Source organism: Microtus oregoni, unplaced genomic scaffold, assembly GCF_018167655.1.
Source record: "Microtus oregoni isolate MIOR12 unplaced genomic scaffold, Mior012 000023F_ref0000262, whole genome shotgun sequence".
NCBI classification, from domain to species: Eukaryota; Metazoa; Chordata; class Mammalia; order Rodentia; family Cricetidae; genus Microtus; species Microtus oregoni.
This window is the reverse complement of record NW_024543082.1, coordinates 33,769,157-33,789,343: the sequence shown is the minus strand read 5'-3', so window position 1 is coordinate 33,789,343 and position 20,187 is coordinate 33,769,157. Positions and strand designations below refer to the sequence as shown.

The 20,187-nt window shown below is 49.0% G+C and overlaps 1 protein-coding gene across 1 annotated transcript; it reads right to left on the bottom strand.

Annotated features, from left to right (window-relative positions):
- Positions 1-7,207: 7,207 nt before the first annotated feature.
- On the bottom strand, positions 7,208-19,869 carry Cldn14 (claudin 14). Its single transcript, XM_041673375.1, has 2 exons — positions 19,747-19,869; positions 7,208-8,211 (listed from the first exon to the last, which is right to left on the bottom strand). Exon 2 carries the CDS (start codon positions 8,129-8,131, stop codon positions 7,412-7,414), a length of 720 nt encoding a protein of 239 aa, XP_041529309.1. The 5' UTR covers positions 8,132-8,211; positions 19,747-19,869; the 3' UTR covers positions 7,208-7,411.
- Between the last annotated feature and the right edge of the window lie 318 nt (positions 19,870-20,187).

Sequence of the window (20,187 nt, the reverse complement as noted above, 5' to 3'; positions counted from 1 at the left end):
GTGTCTTTATTTCCGTGCCTCCACGCTGGTCCAGAGAGATAGTTTATGTTGGGGTCTGGTACAGAGAAATAACTTAGGGTCGGGGCTGCCACCGGACTCCGACAATACAGTGTTCTGGCATGTAGGGCACCAAATCTCATTCTAGGTGGTTGAACCACAACCACGTGGTTGCTGGGAATTGAACTCAGGACCTCTGGAAGAGCAGCCAGTGCTCTTAACCTCTGAGCCATCTCTCCAGCCCCTGACCTTCATCTTAATTGTGTGTATTTGTGCTCTCCTCACACCTTCCTCTGAACACACTGTCTTTGTACTTTCTACCTTGCCCTTCAGAAAGTAACAAGTCTTGGATTCATCATCAATCTTCCCTTTCCCCCTTCCTGGTTTTTTTTTTTTTATGAACTTTTATGTTTCCCCCTAGAATGCTTGATATGTATAGTCCACGAAACATTTACAGATATGATTACTATTCTGTCTTCAGCTTTGCCCACCTGGTAGGCTTGATCCACAGTAACCTTACTATTGTAATTTTCTAGATAGGCTGTTACTGTAGTTTGTGCTCCTCTTTAAAATAAGAAAAATTAGAAAGCGAGAGATCCTTTTGTTTTTGCATTTCTAGTAGGGTTGAGCATTAATTTCTCTTCTGCTTCAGCATTATTAGTTCTAGCTCATTTCAGGTTGTGCCTGTACTTTATATCTCACTCCTTAGAATTTATGGGGTTTTGGGGCCTGGAGGGAGGGCTGAGCGGTTGAGAACGAGCATTGCTCCCGCAGAGGCCCTGAATCCTGTTTTTAGCACTCATGTCAAGCGGCTCTCAACCTCTTTTAACTCCAGCTCCAGGGAATCTGACATTCTCTCTGGCTTCTGCATGCAACTGCACACACACACACACACACACACACACACACACACACACACACACAGAGCTACAAAGTTAAAACTAAAACCAATCTGTGAAAATGCGTTACTTGTGTGTTTTCCTCCATCTCTGCTTCAGGCTTGACCTTACCTGTTGTCCAGCCATGGAGTAGCCTGTGGCAATGGAGGCCTCATTTTCCACTCACTGTGGTCCTAGGGAGCACTGGGCAAATGGATTTTTAGGTTGTGAACTAGTCGGACATAACATAGAATAGTCACATGTTTGAAGGGACGCAGTGATAGTGTCCCTTTGCCCAGCACGAAGTTCTGCTTTCAGCTGCATTCACACAGACAGCTTGTTGGTCAACTACAAAGTACATGGCCCTGGGAATAAAAATGTTAGCAGCACAGCAGAGTTCATGGACTGATGAGGACCAGCACTGAGTGAGCTATGAGGGCAGAGCTGAACGAAACCCGTCCTGGTTCTAAGTGTCTACCACGGAGGCTCTGGGCAGGAACCCACCCGTAGCACTGCCTCCAAGGTCCACCAGGGGAGGGTGGAGAGTGCAGATCCAAATCCTCAACTAATTCCTCCCCACAACGACTGGAAACTGTGGCTGAGCCTCCCTCTCCACACCTGATATTGTCGTCTTTTATGTTTTATTCATTGCTGTTTCATTCTGGTTTTAATCAGCTTTGATTTTGTAAAAGTAAAAGCATGTGATATCATTGGGCGAGATGGTGGAGGTCTATTCATTCCAGCACTGGGAACGCAGAGGCAAGAGGATTTGATTTAAAGCTAGCCTGGGCTACATAGCAAGACCTTGTCTCAAAAACTAAAACGACAAAAACCCAACGTGTGTGATAGTGTAAGAATCTTTCAGGAGGGAGGGGCCTGGGTCAAGGACACCCAAGGACAACCCTAGACTTTTCCATTCCCATTCCCACTTCACTACCCAGGGCCCCCTTGCTGCACCCAGCTCACAGTCGACAAGGTCACGGAGCTCTCACCCAAGGCAAGCCCACTTCCTCAGACACCTGTTGAAGCCACTAGACCAAAACCCTCCTGTTTTTCTCTCTAGTTATTAGCCTGGATGAGAAGTCTATGCAAACACCTTCTGTCAGAAAGATGCCTGAGATGACTGAAAAATTCCCAGACCTCCCTGGAGCTGGAGGCAGCTGATGCCCCGGGCAGGAGCTGGTAGGCTGCCCTGGCAGAAGGACCTCTCCAGCCGGTCAATCATTTGCCAGTCTTGCCAGCCTGGGGGAAGGTGGTGAGCATTTAAGAAGAAAGGCCTTTGGTAGAAGGGATTTAAAGCAGACCTGCGCTGGGCTGCCCACCTGCCTGTGTGAGGCTGACTGAGCAAGAGGAGACTTGAGGAAGAGGCAGGTGATTAGCTTGGGGGGTGTGATTTATGGGGTGACCTCCACTGGCCTTTCTCCGGCAGGAAATGGGCGGTTTACTAATGCCTCCCCTTCCACGCACCTGCAAAGCCCATTGGTAGTGTTTTAAAATAATTTACTAGATGAAGTTCAATGTTTTCCTTTGGACAGCTGCCCAGAACAGACCTTTTTTTTTTTTTTTTTTTTTAATCAGATTACAATGTTTTCCGTTGTCTCTGTCTCTGTCCCTCTCCCTTTCTCTCTTCCCCTTTCTGGTAAGGGAAGTCAGAGGAATCCAGGACCTTTATTTATGTATTTTCTGAAGCAGGGTCTTTGGTACCCCAGGTCTTACTCAGACTCCGCTCAGAGCCAAAGGATGACTAAACCTCTGACCCTTGAACTCTTGACCCTCCTGCCTCCTCCTCCCGAGGGCTGGATGTATACCGTGTGCCCAGTTTAGGGGGTGCTAGGGATTGAACCTAGGACTTCGTGTATGCTAGGCTAGCACTGTACCAGGTGAGCCGTGTCCTGAGCCCCTGTGATACAGACCTCAAAGCTGAGATAAACCCATTCGGTTTCTCCCCTCTCCCAGGGTGATCATTTGGCAATCCTCCTCTCTTCATGTGTGCACGCGTGCTCTTGTGTATGTGCGTGCTTATGTGTGTGTGTGCATGTGTGTGTATGTTTAAGGGCTTCAGGTAACACATGACCTCTGAAACAGAGGACAACTTTCAAGAGTCCTCTCTTTCTCCTTCTACCATGGGGGTCTTGGGGTTCAAACTCAGGCTGCCTCCCTCCGCTTTCCCTCCTTGGTCCATGAAACATGCAACAACAGCCAGGGGAACCTGACCTGAAGCTGTGACCCAGGTACCCAGTTGTAAGGTCAAAATCCTACTTCTATCTCTGGTTTATCATTAATGTAAACCCCGGTTGTACAAATTCTGGACTGCCTTAGCTTCATAGTATTCCATGTGGTCACTGCAGGCAGTACGGAGTTAGGATGGTCAGGGAAAACTTCAGAGGGCTTAGGTTTCGAAAGACACAACCCATGAGAGCATTTAGGTGTGGTCCATGGGGGGCGGGCAGGTGCTGAACATAGAAGGGCACAGGCCCATGACTGGGCACGGCTTCCTTGAGAGACCCACTGAAAAAAGGGTATCTTCTCCAAGGACCCACAGGTGGAAGGTTCTGGTATCTCATCTCAGGGGTGGGTGGAGGAGACTCAGGATCGGAAGGCATCAGGGCCTGGTGGTCTGTGTCCATTCAGGGCTGCCCTAAGGGAGGAGGGCTGGCCTCTTACTTCTCCTGGAACTAGGCCCTTCCGTGTGTGTGTGTGTGTGTGTGTGTGTGTGTGTGTGTGTGTGTGTATGTTTGGGGGGAGGAGCTAGGCAGCCTGAACAGAGGAGGAAGGACCCAGAAATTGTGGCTGACTAGACCTCAGGATCAGAGCCAAATTCAGAGAGAACCAAATGTAGTGTTTCTCAATCCACAGGGGCAGGGCTTGTAATTCATCCCTCGTTGTAACAATGGCCTCCTGGAACACATCTGAGTCTGACTCATGTTTCCTTCTCATCCTGAAACTTGAGGTCTTGTGTCAGGCCTCAAAGGAGTCTGCTTGGTTAAGACCTAGGCCTGCGGTTTTGAGCAGGAGGTAGCATCTACCCATGGCATGGCGTCTACTCCATGGCGACAGCCCTGATTGTAGGGTGGCAAAGAGAGATTAGAGGGGCAGGAACACTTGTCCTGGGAGTGAATGAGGAGAGAAAATGAGGGGAGGCACTGTTAATTGTATGAGGAGACCCAGGTCTGCCTCCCATCCACTCCCAGGTTTTGAAGGCCAGGTGTAGGGTGGACCCACACATCACTTCCTGTTAGGTGTAGGGCAGACCCACACATCACTTCCTGTTTCCCCTGGGGGCTGCAGATGTGGAAGTGATGTCACCTTTCATCCTCTGCAGTCAGGACCCCACCCACCCCTAAGCACCTCCACCCCCATACTCTATAAGTGATAGTTCTGAGAAGCTCCACATACAGTCACAAACTACGTATGTGTCTATGAGGATTCACATGGTTGGAAGATGATTATACTAGAGGTCTGTTCCGTGCTGCTGGTGTAAACAAACACCCCTGCCTGTTCAAAAGGATTCAATCCTGCTTCAAATTCGCTTCCTATTGTTCTTTTATTTTTATATTTACTATCGTGTGTGTGTGTGTGTGTGTGTGTGTGTGTGTGTGTGCGTGCGCGGTTCCCAAGGAAGCCGGAAGAGGGCTCTTAAATCCCTGGAGTTGTGGATCCAGGCCGGTATGACCTGCTCACGGAGGTGCTGGGATCCAGCCTCCTTTTGGAGCAGTGAGCACTCTGGTCTGCTGAGCCATCTCTCCAGCCCACCTTCTTCTGTCCTTAACACTTCTAGGTCAGGCTGCTTGCTTGAGGTCTGTTTTCCTGCCATTTGGATGAACTCTTGAGAGAGGAACCATTGCTTGGTTTTCTTTACTAGAGTACTTCTGGCTATATGGCAATCGTATAATCATCCAAGGAGGTTTTGTTTTATTTTTTTTGCATTTTTCAAAGACTTTTCTTTATTATTCTCTTTTGAGACACAGTCAGAATTTTATTTATTATTTTGTCTTTTGAGACCCAGTCTTCTGTATCTGAGGCTGACCTTGGACTTGCCGTGTAGTCAAGGACAGTTTTCCTTTTTCTTTTTAGATTCATGTGTTTTATCTGCATGTTTGTATGAGGGCCTGGTGGCGTCGGGGATCAGAAGAGGGTATTGGATCTTCTAGAATAGAGTTACGGATGGTTGTGAGCTGTGATGCGGGAGTCGGGAACAGACTTCGGGTCCTCTGCAAGAACAAGTGCTCTGGACTGCTGAGCTCCTCTCCAGGGTGATGTTAACACCTGCTCTGCCTGGGACTACAGGCAGTGCCAACACACTCGGCTTAAGACCAAGGGCCTCACCTGTGCTAGGTAAGCACGTTACCAGCTGAGCTGTATCCTCGGTTGCCAGGTGGTTGAGAATTGTCACATCTCTACCTAAGGCCAGAGACAAACTCAGATCTCCCTAACCCCTTTTCCTTCCTTAAATTTTTCATTTTTGAGAATTCCATAGTTGTACACACAGCTCTTATTTTATCGAGTTCCTCATTTTACAAGCTGCTAGTTATGAGGGAGGCACCATCCCCGGGGACCTTCAAGCCCTCTCATATCTGATTGGCTGCCTCATGTTGCCAGGTGTGTTGGATAGTTCTATGTCAACTTGACACAGACTAGAGACTCACTGGAGAGGAAGGAACCTCAATGGAGAAAATGCTGCCAAAAGATCTGGGTGTGAGGCATTTTCTCAATTAGTGATTGATGGGAGAGGTACAGACCATAGTAGGTGGAGCCATCCAGGGAGAGCGGTCTGGGGTTCTATAATAAAGCAGACTGAGCAAGCCATAGAGAGCAAGCCAGTGAGCAGCACCCCCATGGCCTCTGCATCCTGGTGTGGGAGGTCCTTCTGTCTGTGTGTTGCTTTTATTGGTTAATGAATAAAGAACTGGATTGGCCTATAGTACGGGAGGAGGAAGGTGGAGTTAGAGAGAAGCCATGGAGCTGCCGGAGACAGACGTGCTGAAACTTTGCTGGTAGGCCACGACCTCGTGACCTCGTAGTGATGCACAGATTACTTGAAATGGGTTAAATTACAATGTAAGAGTTAGGCAATAAGAAGTTAGAGCTAATGGGCCAAGCAGTGTTTTAATTAATACAGTTTCTGTGTGATTATTTCGGGTCTAAGCTAGCTGGGTGGCTGGGAACCAACAAGCAGCCTCTCCTAACAGCATCCTGCCTCCAGGTTCCTGCCGTGCTTGAGTTCCTGTCCTGACTTCCTTCATCCATGGACTACAGTGCGGAGTGTAAGGCGAATAAACCGTCTCCTCCCCAACCTGCTTTCCATCATGGTGTTTCATCACAGCGGTAGAAACCCGGAGACCCCAGAAACCCTGTGAGGCTTCAATGACAGAGCAGATTGTGGGTGGGACTGACTGCAGGAGACAAAAGAGATTCCTCAGCTCCACCTGCCCCTGGGGGCCTCCCAACATTTGGGAACCCGAGGGTCTAGGGAGCCCTGCAAAGTCAAGGCAGAGCCTGGTGTCAGAGAGTGTGGTTAACTTTGGTTGTAACATGACAGGTTCTAGAACAGTGATTCTCAGCCTGTGGGTCGCCACCCCTATGAGGCCGCGTGACAGGTATTTACATTAGGTTTTATAATGGCTGCAAAATCACAGTTATGAAGTGGGAACAGATGGTGCTATGGTCAGGGCCAGCGCAGCATGAGGACCTGGATTAAAGGGTCGCAGCATCAGGAAGGCTGGGAACCAAGAACAGGCAGAAAGTCAGAGAGCGCCAGCATTCCTCACTCACCGCTTCCAGACCGTGGACTCCATGTGACCGGCTGCCTCATGTTCCTGCCGCCATGACGACTGAACCCTCAGACTGTAGCCACAACAAACACTTATTCCCCTGAGCTGCAGCTTCCTGCTTTTGGTCCTGTGTCCCCGCCCCCAGGATGGTGTTTCCTACCTTGGGTTGTTTTTCCTTCCTCCCTTAACCAGTCTCCAAAGTTCCTCACAGACACACCAGGTAACTAACCCAGATGATTCTAGATGGTTCTCAACCTTCCTAATACTGTGTCCCTCTGATCTCTGGACTTCCAGGGCTTCTGTGATGTCCTGGGGGCACAGCAATCGGCTTTCTCAGATTTTCCCATCATGCACTAGTGGATGCTAGTGCTTTAATGTCAGGCTCAGGGGTCCTCATCCTTAGGGCTGCTGCCCAACCAGGATACTCAAAATTCCTAGGGCTTTGGTGAGCTTTTCTACCCCTGAAGAAGCAGCACCCACTGCCATACACCTCAGAACCACCTCCGAGGGGCTTGTTCCCACGTCACAAACCGACCCCATGGGCCAAGCTTCCAAGCCAGTCTTTATTGAGCTCTCATTAAACCACCCACATAAATACATATAATAAATACAAAAACAGTACTTTTTAGAAGTCTTTGCTTTGAAGAGCACCCTGCCCAGGGTTCTGGGCTCACTTCCCCCATATGCATGGGTCTCTGCCTCCTCCCTGCATCTGTCAGTGGTCCCTTGGGGGCCATCAGCCCTGGCAGAGGCCTGGGAAGGAATTCATACGTAGTCATTCAACCTGTACCCACTGTGCGAGGCTGAGGTCACCGAGGGGGCACGGTTGTCCTTGTAGGCTGCTGGTGGGTGGTAGGCAGGGGCGGTGGCTGTGGTGGTGGCCCCAACTCTGGGTTGGGCCTGGTAGGGCCTGTAGGGAGACTCATCCTGGCAGGACAAACAGAGCAGGGTGCCCCCAATGAGGGACAGAGACGAGGAGATGAAACCCAGGTACAGGGCCTGGCCGATCTCGAACTTCATGCCACTGGGCAGCAGCGGGTTGTAGAAATTCTGTACCACGTCGTTGGTGGTCCAGGACACGGCCACCATGCACAGCAGGCCGGCCAGCAGGAAGAACGCGCCCCCCAGCACCGCGAAGGTGGTCTTGGCGGGTGTGCCCTTGGCACAACGAGTGCACTTCATGCCCACCACAGCAAAGGCGGAGGCCATGCCCGACAGCAGGCAGGAGATGACCATGAGCGCCCGCGCCGCCTGCAGGTCCCGGGGCAGTGCCAGCAGCGACCGGTAGATCTGGCACTGGTAGATGCCCGTGCTGTGCCACACACACTCCATCCACAGCCCCTTCAGGTAGGACACGGCAGTCAGGATGTTGGTGCCCACGTGGGCTGTCCTCCGCCAGTGCGGCAGGATGGTGGTGATAAGCGTTCCCACCATGCCCAGGAAACTAAGCAGGAAGCCCAGAAGCTGGACGGCTGTGCTGGCCATGGCCAAGGGCTCCGCTAGCCGCGCCAGGCAGCGCCCGGGTCCCTAGGGCTGGGTCTGTTCCTTAGGTGCCCACAGGTGGCCTAATAAAGCAAAAGGGAGGGTGAGAAAAGGGAACTGGGTTAAATATTATCTTGATGCATTTATTTCTGCAACCGAAACGCTTTTCCATAGGCAGTTGGTATGATAATTTACATATCCTAAAAATAAAATGGTTTGGGGGACTTCATAGGGTGGAAGGGCAGAGCTGGAAGAGAGATGCAGGTCCCTGCAGCCTGTGCTTCCTGGAGCCCCCAGGGGACCGCACGTCAAAGCCCCCATTCTGAATGTCTCCTGGGTCCTACTCATGGGAAGCAGGTGGAGGAAGTTCTGCTTTTTATCTGACCTCAGCCTTTTCTGTTACACCTGAGCCTTCCTTCTGTTTGGTCAGTAATTAGTAATAATAAATGTTATCCACGCAGCTTGGGCTGACTGGCAACGTGTTAAGGTGTGTGTACCAATTGTGACTTAGAGAACAGTCTGGGGAGGCTGGGTCTCTGAAGGGGTGACTTTCTCAGGCACCTCAGAGGCTGCTTTGGAATTCAGAGCTAATGTGACATTAAGACTGCTGGCTCCTGCCCAGGGACAGGGTTGTGCCCAGGGACAGGGTTGTGCCCAGGGACAGGGTTTCCAGGTGGCCAGGTGCTTAGGGCCCAGCTCGGCTTTGCTAGCTGCAAAGGTACCCCAGGATGGGGAACTCCTCAAGCCCATCAGGTCAGTCCCCAGCTGTCCCAGGCGGCCACGGTCTGCAGAGTGGAAGATCCAGTACAATACTGGGCTTCCTGGCTGACCCCTGACCCTGACCTTGTCCAGCCTTTCCTTGTGAAGGTTACCAGTTAAGGTAAGGCTTGCCTGCCTGCAAGGCTTGGTGAGTGGACCAGTCTCCAGAGGTCTAAGCGTGTATTTATGGAAAGCAAGGAGGGCTAATTTTAGAAATCATTAGGTGCTATTTTTAATTTAAGGATTTTCTAATTTAAGAAGTGTTAATGAGCCCCCTACCCCACCTCCAGCTCCCCCCACCTTCCCATAGCAGCAGCAGGTGCTGCTGGCATCAAGCGATCCTTCCCAGCCTTGCTTCTCACTTCAAGGCTGTTCATTCGGTAGAGAACATATTAACTGAACGTCTCCTAGGAAACCGCGTGACTCTCCTCCAGCTGCTGAGGAAAGCTCGGCCCTGCACTACTGTTTGCATTGGAAAGGCCCTGCCTCGTGCTGGAGCTGTGTGGGATTGGCCTGTTCAGGGTTGACTTTGGAGTCCCCTGTGGGCTACTGTTTTCCCCTCAGGCATATGTACGCCTGTGGAAGCATTTGCAAGAGAGATGCGGGGCCAAGACAAAGGGTGTAAAAGTCCTCAGTGGGCCAGGTGGGCAGAGTGGCATCTGACAGGGTGAAGGCCTTAGGTGTTGCACAGGTGCTCTGTGTGTGTACGTGTGTGTGTGTGCATTCATGCATGAATGTGTGTGCACATGAGTTGGTGTGTGTGTGTACATGCACATGTATGTGAGTATGCATTCATGCATGTGTGTGAGTGTACATTCATGCATGAGTGTGTGTGCATGAGTGTGTGTGTGAGCATGTGCATGCACATGTGTGAGTGTGCATTTATGCATGAGTGTGTGTGTGTGTTCGTTTCAGGGGCTTCCCTGCACCCTAAAGTGTTTCAGAGACTGTCGTTACAGCTCCATACTTCCTGTAACTTTAAGTTACCTGATAGCCTTGTAGGCATTGATGGTTAAATTGACAGGACTTTCTGTGTCACTGACAGTCTCTCACGAGGTCTGTGACAATCACAGGTAACTAGCACTAAATGGCTTGATAGCATCTGCTGTGCGCATTCAGGACACCAGCGGGAGATGTCTCCCACCAAGTCACACAGAAACGACACCTTGTTTCTGAGTCCCACGTCTGTACACCTTAGTAAAGAAAACTTTTCTAAACAAGAGAGCTTGTGTTGGTGAGACATAAACCCTGATTTGCGGTGCAGGGCCTCAAAGGTCATTTCTGCTTCGGTAAGTTGCAGGAGCCTGCGGATTTGGTGTCAAACACTGAAAGTCACCTGGATTGCAGGATTTCTAAGCCTTTCCCAGGAGGCATCATCTCATGATTCAAATTCATTCTCTCTCTCTCTCTCTCTCTCTCTCTCTCTCTCTTTCTCTCTGACAGGGTTTCTCTCTGTAGCTTTGGAGCCTGTCTTGGAACTCTCTCTGTAGACCAGGCTGGTCTCAAACTCGTAGAGATCCGCCTGCCTCTGCCTCCTGAGTGCTGGGATTAAAGGCGTGCGCCACCACCACCCAGCAATTTCTTTACAAATACAGATGATTCGGACTGGCAAGCTGGTTCAGTGGGTAAATGCTTACTGCCAAGGCAGATGGACCAGAGTTCTATCCCTGGAATCTAAATGGTGGAGCTCCTTCAAGTTGTCCCTTCCTCTCTCTCTGTTCCCTCCCCACATACATGCAATACATACATGCACATACACACATGCATGCATAACACACTAAATGAATAATTTTTAAGGATGCAGATCATAAATATTTTAAGAGGAAATAACTGAATTTCAGTTTAAAAAAAGCCCTCAGTGTTTTCAAAGCTGTTTTTTCCTAATTGTATAGATCTGTTAGGATATTTTTTATTTTTCAAAAGCCTGCCTTACAAGGGCAAAATATAAGAACAAAGAAAGCTAAAAGAAAAGGTGTACATCCCACTGAGCAATACAAGGCATTTTTTTAAGTGTTAAATGATTATTAAATAGAAATAGCTGGTATTTTTATGTGTGGTGGGGAAAGATTTCTATAGAGACCGTTATGGGTTGATCTGTAGCTACCAAAATAGCTACACTGACGTTCCAGGACCTCAGAATGTCACCTTCTTTGGAAACAGGGTAATTACACAGGTGGATGAGGACCTGCTGGAGGAGGCTGGGCCCCTGAGCCAGCAGATTAGTGTCTTTACGAGAAGATAGAAGACATTGTGCGGAGACCGAGGTGGAGTTTGGAGGATGTGTCTAGAAGCCCAGAACCTTCCAGATCCAGCGTCTGCTGGGAGCTAGGAGAGAGCCATGGGGCAGGCTGCCCCCACAGCTATCAGGAGCACCCCTGAGGAGCCCAGGCCCCAAACAAACATCCCCAGCTCCTCCTGCCTCCCCCAGCACTGTCTGCTTAGCTTAGGAAGTTAGACAGAAGCACACCCGAGTCTGGATACAGGAGTTAGGCAGAAGCACACCGAGTCTGGATACAGGAGTTAGGCAGAAGCACACCCGAGTCTGGATACAGGAGTTAGAAAGAAGCACACCGAGTCTGGATACAGGAGTTAGAAAGAAGCACACCCGAGTCTGGATACAGGAGTTAGAAAGAAGCACACCGAGTCTGGATACAGGAGTTAGGCAGAAGCACACCGAGTCTGGATACAGGAGTTAGAAGCACACCGAGTCTGGATACAGGAGTTAGGCAGAAGCACACCCGAGTCTGGATACAGGAGTTAGGCAGAAGCACACCGAGTCTGGATACAGGAGTTAGGCAGAAGCACACCGAGTCTGGATACAGGAGTTAGGCAGAAGCACACCCGAGTCTGAAGATAGGTGTGAGTCTCCCAAGCAGAGCGCTGAACTCGGGTGGCTTCGTGTTTGTCACGACGACAATCAAAGCGGCGTCTACTGTCATGTCCCCAAACGTAGACAGGAGATGAGGAGAAAGATCTGGAAACTCTGTAGATGTGAAGTTCAAGGGCAAGCCCTGTCTACGTGGCCACGCAGGGATCAAATGACTGGTTTTCTCTACTTTAATAATAATAATTTAACCTACAAAGACGTTGGTGCTCTGCTTTTGGCCTGCGCCCAACTTCTTGCTGCCCTTTTTAGGTTGGTTGTCTGTTTTTCTTTCTCCTCTCTTAAAAAAAAAACTTAATTATTTATTATGTGTATGTATGTGTGCCTGCACACGCACGCATGTACACGCATGCCTGCGCACATACACACACACACATACACACGGTGCCCATGCAGGCAAGAGGGGGTCGAGTCCCTTAGAGCTGGAGTTTCAGTGTGAGCTGCCTGGGGCGGGTACAGGAGTCATCTGTAAGCAGTGGGTGCTCTTAACCGGTAAGCCATCTCTCCAGTCCCCACCCCCAACCTTTCCAACAGTGTCTGAATTACTGTCATTTTTTCTTAAATCAACATGTCTGGGTTTCATAGATCATAAAAACCCAAATTTGGGGTGTGGGCCAGGTGTGGGTAAGGTGACTCGGTGGGTGCCCTGGCTTTACCTTGGGAGTGTAACAGAGCTCAGCAGGGGCTTTAGTTAGGACCTACGTCAAGACAGACAGACAGCTGGGTGGGAGGGAGGAGGGGGAAGAGAAAACCCCAAACTAAGCCACAGGAGGCTGTCACGGCCGGTCGGAAACCTCCAGGAGTAAGACAACACAGCTGGCCTCTGAGTTTTGCGAACCTCTGGAAGCTACTCATCTGAGCGTGGAACTGGGACATATGGCTGCAGTTTCGAATGGGGTGCCAAGTGGGAACGCGAAACAAGGGTTTACTGATGTCAAATAAAATATCGAGCACATTGTTTCAGTCTCATTCTCTGAGATTGCACCTTGAGCCCAGGCCAGTTTCTCCTCAGGTGCCGAGCATTCGTGGTACTGGGACCTGTTGTTGCTGGTGCTTCCACTGATGGTGAATTCGTAGCCAAATCTACCGCGTGTGTTTTGTTATTTCATTTAAGGGCAGGAAAGCTGACATTTAAAGTCAAGTGTCTGGGCTGTGACACTTGGGTGAGAGATATTGGGGACCGGAAGGGCGTGGAGGTGACCAGGTGGGGTCTTAGAAAAGGCAAGGCTGACAGGGAGAGACAGGTATTGAGAATGATGGCCTTGGGCACCCGGACAATGGATAGGGAAGACAGATGGGACGATGAGGATTGTGGCGGTGACGTTAGCTCTCTGGATGTCGGGATGTCTGGTCCAGTGTTGTCATTTGTGCCCTCGGTATAGTGTTCAGTAGGGAGTTCTTTCTTCTCTCTCTCTCTCTCTCTCTCTCTCCCTCCCTTCCTCCCTCCCCTTCCTTCCCTCCCTCCTTTCTTTCTTTCTTTCTTTCTTTCTTTCATGAAGATCTCATATAGCTCAGGTTGGACTCATATTTACTCTGCAGCCAAGGCAAGGATGAACTTCTGACATTCTTGACTCTACGCCCCGCGCAGTGCTGGGGTTTCAGACAGGCGCAAACACACCTGACTTTGTGGTGCAGCAGGTTGAACCCAGGACTTTGAGCATGCTGGGCAACCATTCTACTAGCCAATGTTAGTTCCATATGTGGATTTTGAATTTTCAGTTAATTAAGTTAATTAATTGCTTAATTTTGTGACAGTCTGACATAGCCCAGGCTGGCCTTAAATTTGATTTGTTGCCAAGATGTCCCTGAACTTCTGATTCTCTTGCCTCTACTTTCTGATTTTGGGTACTACAGGTGTGCACCACCACACCCTGTTTGTGGGGTCCTGGGGATCAAACTTAGGGCCTCGTGTATGCTAGGCAATCACTCTACAAACCGAGCCTCATCTAGCCCTGTCTACACCTTTCCCATGTCAGAAGTTGAAAATTAACTGGGTCATTGATGAGGTTTCAGATTGTATGATTTCCTGTAGAACTCAAGGACCCAGAGAGAAGGTAGCATGTGGCCTTTCAGGCTTGTCTTTCCCGTGTGCACGGTGACCAAGCTGTACACTTTCTCTGTACAGGCATGCTGTACGTTAGATGTTACCTTCACCTGCTTTCAGGCCGAACCCATTACACATGAAAACCCAGATCCTTGTTCAGAAATGACTGGGAATTTCAAGGTGTCAGCAGCAACCAGCAGCGCTCATAGCTAAATGAGCATCTCACAAGGTGCCTGGCTCCTTGAAACAGGCCACAGATCAGGCATGCAGTCCTGCCTGTGAGGGTGAGCCCAGGAGCTGGCCCTTGGCGTTCCCCCCATGAAACCGATGAGAACATCTGCTTGGGAGTTCAAAGGGGGAGACTTCTTGCAGCGTTTTAGCATTAAAAATATGGCTTCATGTGCTTATTTTTTTCTTAAGTGTAACCTGGGTACCCTGTAAATATTGTCCAAGGAGGAAGCTTTTGGGACAAAGCTGGCGCTAGTCTCCAGTGACCAGGAGCAACCAGGAAGCAGCCCTGGGGATCCCAATCCTAGTTTTCAGAGCCCTCCTGTCATAAGCAAACTACAGGGTCCCCACAATCCCCACCCATTGGGAGTGAAGCTACAGAGCTGGCAACCCCGCCTTCTCTCTCCCTCTCTCTCTCTCTCTCTCTCTCTCTCTCTCTCTCGATTATAGTCACCCAACAGGCAAGACGGCAGAGGCTGCCTCTCTTCAGACCCTGCAGCCTCCATCAAACCGTCCTAGGGGAAGTTCCCCACTCGTGGTTGCTGTTGGCTGATTCCCTTAAAGCCACATGTCCTGCAATCAGTGTGGGGATCTGCTGCCTGAATAGGACATTCACAGATCAGGCAGACAGAGAAATGCACGGGCTAAAAACTCCAAGAATCACCACTGTCTGAATCTGAAGATGGCCTCGGTACAAGCTTGACTATGATACTTCTGTGCTACAAGAGACCATTTCTGATGTAGACAATAAACTAATAAAAGAAAACCCATAACATATTCAATTTCATTGATTTTTATCTACATGCACGTATACACACACACACACACACACACACACACACACACACACACCCCACACCAGGGCTAGGGAGAAAGCTTACTGAATAGAAACACTAGCTTTTTTCCTATTCTCTTATTCTTATTAAACATAAGCTTATGGGCTGGGCGGTAGTGGCACACATCTTTAATCCCAGCACTCAGGAGGCAGAGGTAGGCGGATCTCTGTGAGTTCAAGGCTAGCCTGGTCTACAGGAGCTAGTTCCAGGCTCCAAGCTACAGAGAAACCCTGTCTCTAAAAACCAAACCAACCAACCAACCAAACAACAACAACAACAAAAAACCCATAAGCCTATGGACCAGAATTCGATGCTTGGAACCCACACAAAAGTCTGAACTCGGTGCTCTGTATCAACAGTCCCAGTACTTTCATGACTAGGTGTGAGGGGGAGGCAGGAGACCCCTGACCCAGCTAGCCAGGAGTATACAGCGCAGCATCAGAGACAAGAGGGACCCTGCCTTGACAGAAGAAAGGAGAGATTGGCTCCTGAAAGTTGTCCTCTGGCCTCCACATGTACATCCTGCCCCAATAAATAGATATTTTAAAAACTGGATATGAACATGTGGAAGAATGAAAATAGACCCATATCTATCACCATGCACAAAACTCAAGTCCAAATGGATCAAAGACCTCAGCATAAAGCCAGCCACACTGAAACTTATAGAAGGAAAGTGGAAAGTACACTTGAACACATTGGCACAGGGAACACTTCCTAAATATAACCCCAGCAGCACAGACACTGAGAGAAACAATTAATAAATGGGACCTCCTGAAACTGAAAAGTTTCTGAAAAGCAAAGGACATGGTCAACAAGACAAAATGACAGCCTACAGAATGGGAAAAGATCTTCACTAACCCCACATCAGACAGAGGTCGGATCTCTAAAATATACAAAGAACTCAAGAAATTGGACACCAAAAGATCACATAATCCAATAAAAAAATGGAGTACAGACCTAAACAGAGAACTCTCAACCAAGGAATCTAAAATGGCTGCAAGACACTTAAGGAAATGTTCAACATCCTTAGTCATCAGAGAAATGCAAATTAAAACAACTCTGAGATTCCATCTTACACCTCTAAGAATGGCCAAGATGAAAAACACTGATGACAACTTATGCTGGAGAGGTTATGGGGAAAAGGGAACACTTCTACATTGCTGGTAGGAATGCAAGCTGGTACAACCCCTTTGGATGTCAGTATGGCAATTTCTCAGAAAATTAGGAAACAACCTTTCTCAAGACCCAGTAATACCATTTTTGGGTATATACCCAAAGGATGCTCAATTGTACCACAAGGGCATGTCCTAAATTATGTTCATAGCACCTTTGTTTGTCATTGCCAGAACCTGGAAACAACCTAAATGCCCCTTGATCGAAGAATGGATAAGAAAAATGTGGTACATTTACACAGTGGAGTACTATATAGCAGAAAAAAATAACAACAGCTTGAATTTTGCAGGAAAATGGATGGAGCTAGAAAATATTGTTTTGAGTGAGGTAACCCAGACACAGAAATACAATTATCACATGTACTCACTCATAGGTGGTTTTTAAACATAAAGCAAAGAAAGCCAGCCTACAAACCACAATCCCAGAGAATTTAGACAACACTGTGGATACTAAGAGAGACTTATATAGATATAATTTACATGGGAAGTAGAAAGTAGAAAAATACAAGACCTCCGGAGTAAATTGGGAGCATGGGGACTTTGGGGGGGATTGAAGATGGGAGGGAAGAGGCAGGAAGGGGAGCAGAGAAAAATGTAGAGTCAATAAATATCAATTAAAAAAAGAAAAAAGTGGAAAACAAGTCGGGCAGTGGTGCACACCTTTAATCCCAACACATGGGAGGCAGAGACAGGTGGATCTCTGTGAGTTGAGGCCAGCTAGATCTACAAGAGATAGTTTCAAGACAGGCTACAAAGCTACAGAGAAACCCTGTCTCAAAAAACCAAAAAAAATAAAAGGTAAATAAGAAATATTTATTAATACTTATTAATAATTGTGACAGTTACTGTCTGTCAACTGGACAGGACCAGAACCAGCAGTAGAAACAAAACTCTTTGCAAGGGAGTTTCTAGACTAGGCTAGTTGGGAACGAAGACTCACAGTAAATGCTGGGAGCACTGTTCCAGGGGTTGGGAGCACTGACTGAATGGAAAGGAGGAAAGGATCTGGGAGCACCGCTCATCGCTGCCTCCTGGCTGTGGATCCGCCTTATGCTCCTGTTGCCATGGCTTTTCTGCCTCACACTGTCAACCTCTCTTTTTCCTGAGTTGCTTCTGTCACAGCGGCGAGGAAAGTCACTAGGGCGGTAATATTTTCACGGCTCCCAAAGATGACTTTGTTTTCTTTCCTGTGTAGTTTTCTCTGCAGATGCCTCGTGAGGCATCGATCCCATTGCACAGATAAGTAGGTAAAATGCAGGGAGCGCCCAAGATTGGTGGATCACAGGGATCCAGATAAGGGCAGAGGCTGGCACTGCCTCCACCCTGAGTAATTGTAGGCAAACTCTCAGCCTGACTCAGCGCCACCCCCCTGGAGGCAGAGGCTTCCTTGCTGCTGTGTAGAAGACGCTGAGATAAGACAGTGAAAACCTGACAGCCCAGTCTGGGGGACACCAGCACGAGGAGCATGAGGCTGAGGTGTGATCACTCTTACCGATGAGGGGCCAGCCAGAGAGAGACACAAGGAAGCACTGAGCCCACCTGCATCCTGGGACCAAGATGGGGGGACCTTGGATCGCCATTGTGGGTCATCCTTGGGTTTGCCAGCTTTAATGTAAACAAACCCAGGACCTAAAGGATTTAGACTTTTGAAAAACTTAAACCTCTCCATGGGAATTAAAAGCCAGAACCCCAGAGATCTCTAAAGTTTGGAGATCTTCTCAGGATGCTAATACTGATTCCCTTTCTACCTTGCCCAGAGCCCTGCCCTCTGTCTTGGGAAGACAGCTACTGAGGACGTGGGCTCAAGGTAGTTGAGGATTTTATATAAAATAGCACAAAGTTTCCTCTCTTTATGCCATTTTTTTTCTTTTTCTTTTTTTCTGAGACGGGGCTTCTTTGGAACTCATTTTGTAGACCAGGCTGGCCTCAAACTCACAGAGATCCGCCTGACTCTGCCTCCCGAGTGCTGAGATCAACGGCCTGCACCACCACTGCCCACCCATTTTTCATCCGTATTAAGAAATTGCCAAAAAGCCTGGAGAGACAGATGCTCTGTCAGTAAAGCGCTTGCTGTGTGGGCACGAAGACATGAGTTTGATGCCTGGAACTGACATTAAAATAGCCGGGCACGACACTAGAGAAGTTCCTGGCAATCCACAAGGATGGCCCCAGCTAAGACCCTAAGTAACAGAGAAGAGGGGGCCCAAACTGGCCTTGCCCTGTAGTCAGACTGATGAATATCTTAAATGTCACCATAGAACCTTCATTGAGCAACTGATGAAAACAGAGGCAGAGACCCACAGGGGAGCACTGGGCTGAACTCCCAAAGTCCAGTTGAAGAGTGGGAGGAGTGAGAATATGAGCAAAGAGGTCAAGAACATGATGGGTTCACCCACTGAAAACAGTCTACCTGAGCTAATGGGAGCTCACCAACTCCAGCCGGACAGAGAAGGAACAAGCATAGGACCAAATTAGGCCCTCTGAATGTGATTGACAGTTGCATGGCTGGGGCAGACTGTATGGCCACTTGCAGTGGCACCAGGATTTATCCCTACTGCTTGTACTGGCTTTTTGGGATCCTATTCTCTTTGGATGGATACCTTGCTCAGCCTATATATAGTAGGGAGGGCCTTGGACCTTCCACAAAGCAATGTGCCTTACCCTTTCTGAGGAGTGGATGGGGGCGGGGTAGGTGGAAGAAATGGGAGGAGGGGAGGGAGAGGGAATTGGGATTGGTATGTAAACGAAAAAAAGATAGTTTGTTTTCTTTTTTTTAAAAAAGATAAATTATAAAAAAGTAAAAAAATAAAATAATCATTCATGGTGCCCAGAACTTAAACCCCAGCACGGAAGAGGTGGTGGGTCTCTGGGGCTCTCTAGTCAGTCGGCCTAGGCTAATTGGTGAGCTTCAGGCTAACGAGAGACCTTGTCTCAAGCAATAAGGTGGACAGTACTCCTGGGCTCCCCAAGCATGTGTACACACGCATGCTCAAACACACACGTTCTCATGATCACACAGAGAGATGATAGATAGATAGATAGATAGATAGATAGATAGACAGAAGATCGATAGATGGATGGATGGATGATAGACAGATGATAGATGATAGTTGGATGATAGACAGACAGACAGACAGACAGATAGACAGATAGAGCTATGAACCAAACTGACTCATTCCCCCTTCTTCCAAGTGGATGTGTGTGTGCTTGGATCTGAGAGAGGTTCCTGTGAGGAGGAGGAGGAGGACGAGGACGAGGAGGAGAAGGAGGAAGAGGAGGAGGAGGAGGATGCTCTCAGGTAGCAGTTATGAACAGAACTGGCTCTCTTCACAGGGACTTAGAGCAGAGGGAGGACACAGTACCGATAAAGCTCCCAGGCTGGTACAGCATCCTAAACATCCCATCGATTCTCTCCTTGTTCCCAAACTGAAGCCTAGCAAGTGAAGAGAGAGTTTTGCCCAGATACTTGGAATCAAATTCCTGTCCTCCCTGGGTCCTCAGCAGCTTGGCTGCCCTTAATCCCAGTGTCTTAGGGTCCCTGGGACACCCAGGCCCAAAGGCCACCATAACTGTCACCTGGAGATGCTCAGACCACTGGCCTGCCTTCCGACTCATCCACCTACACCTGATGGGCAGGGGCCCAGCTTTGGGATAAATGACTGCCAGCCCCAGTCCCTCCATCACATTCAGAATACCTGGAGTCCCATCCACCTCGACACGCTGTGATCAGCTGGCACTGACTCGGGTAGACAACAAGGACACAGCCGGGAACGTGTCTTCCAGCTTCTCCTCATTCCCTGACTGGACGCTTCAAGGCCAGGGTGTTTGAGAGACAGCTGTCTGCTCGATTATGGTCTCTGAGTACAGCCTGCGTGGGCACACATGCCCTTTGGTTAAGATTACCTCTCCAGAGCACCCTACCAGGTGGCCTTGCTGAGGCAGACATTCAAGACCAACCGGAAATGTCATATCTGCACTGGAACAAAACGCTACACATGGCTATCTAATGGGTCCCTGTGGCTGCAGGTGAAGCCTCCCCTCCCTTCCCTCCACTGCTCCGTCATCCTTTTCTGACCTCCCTGCTCTGGCTTTGTTTGTTGTCTTCTCCTGTCCATAAGTAAAAAGGTCTCCTGCAC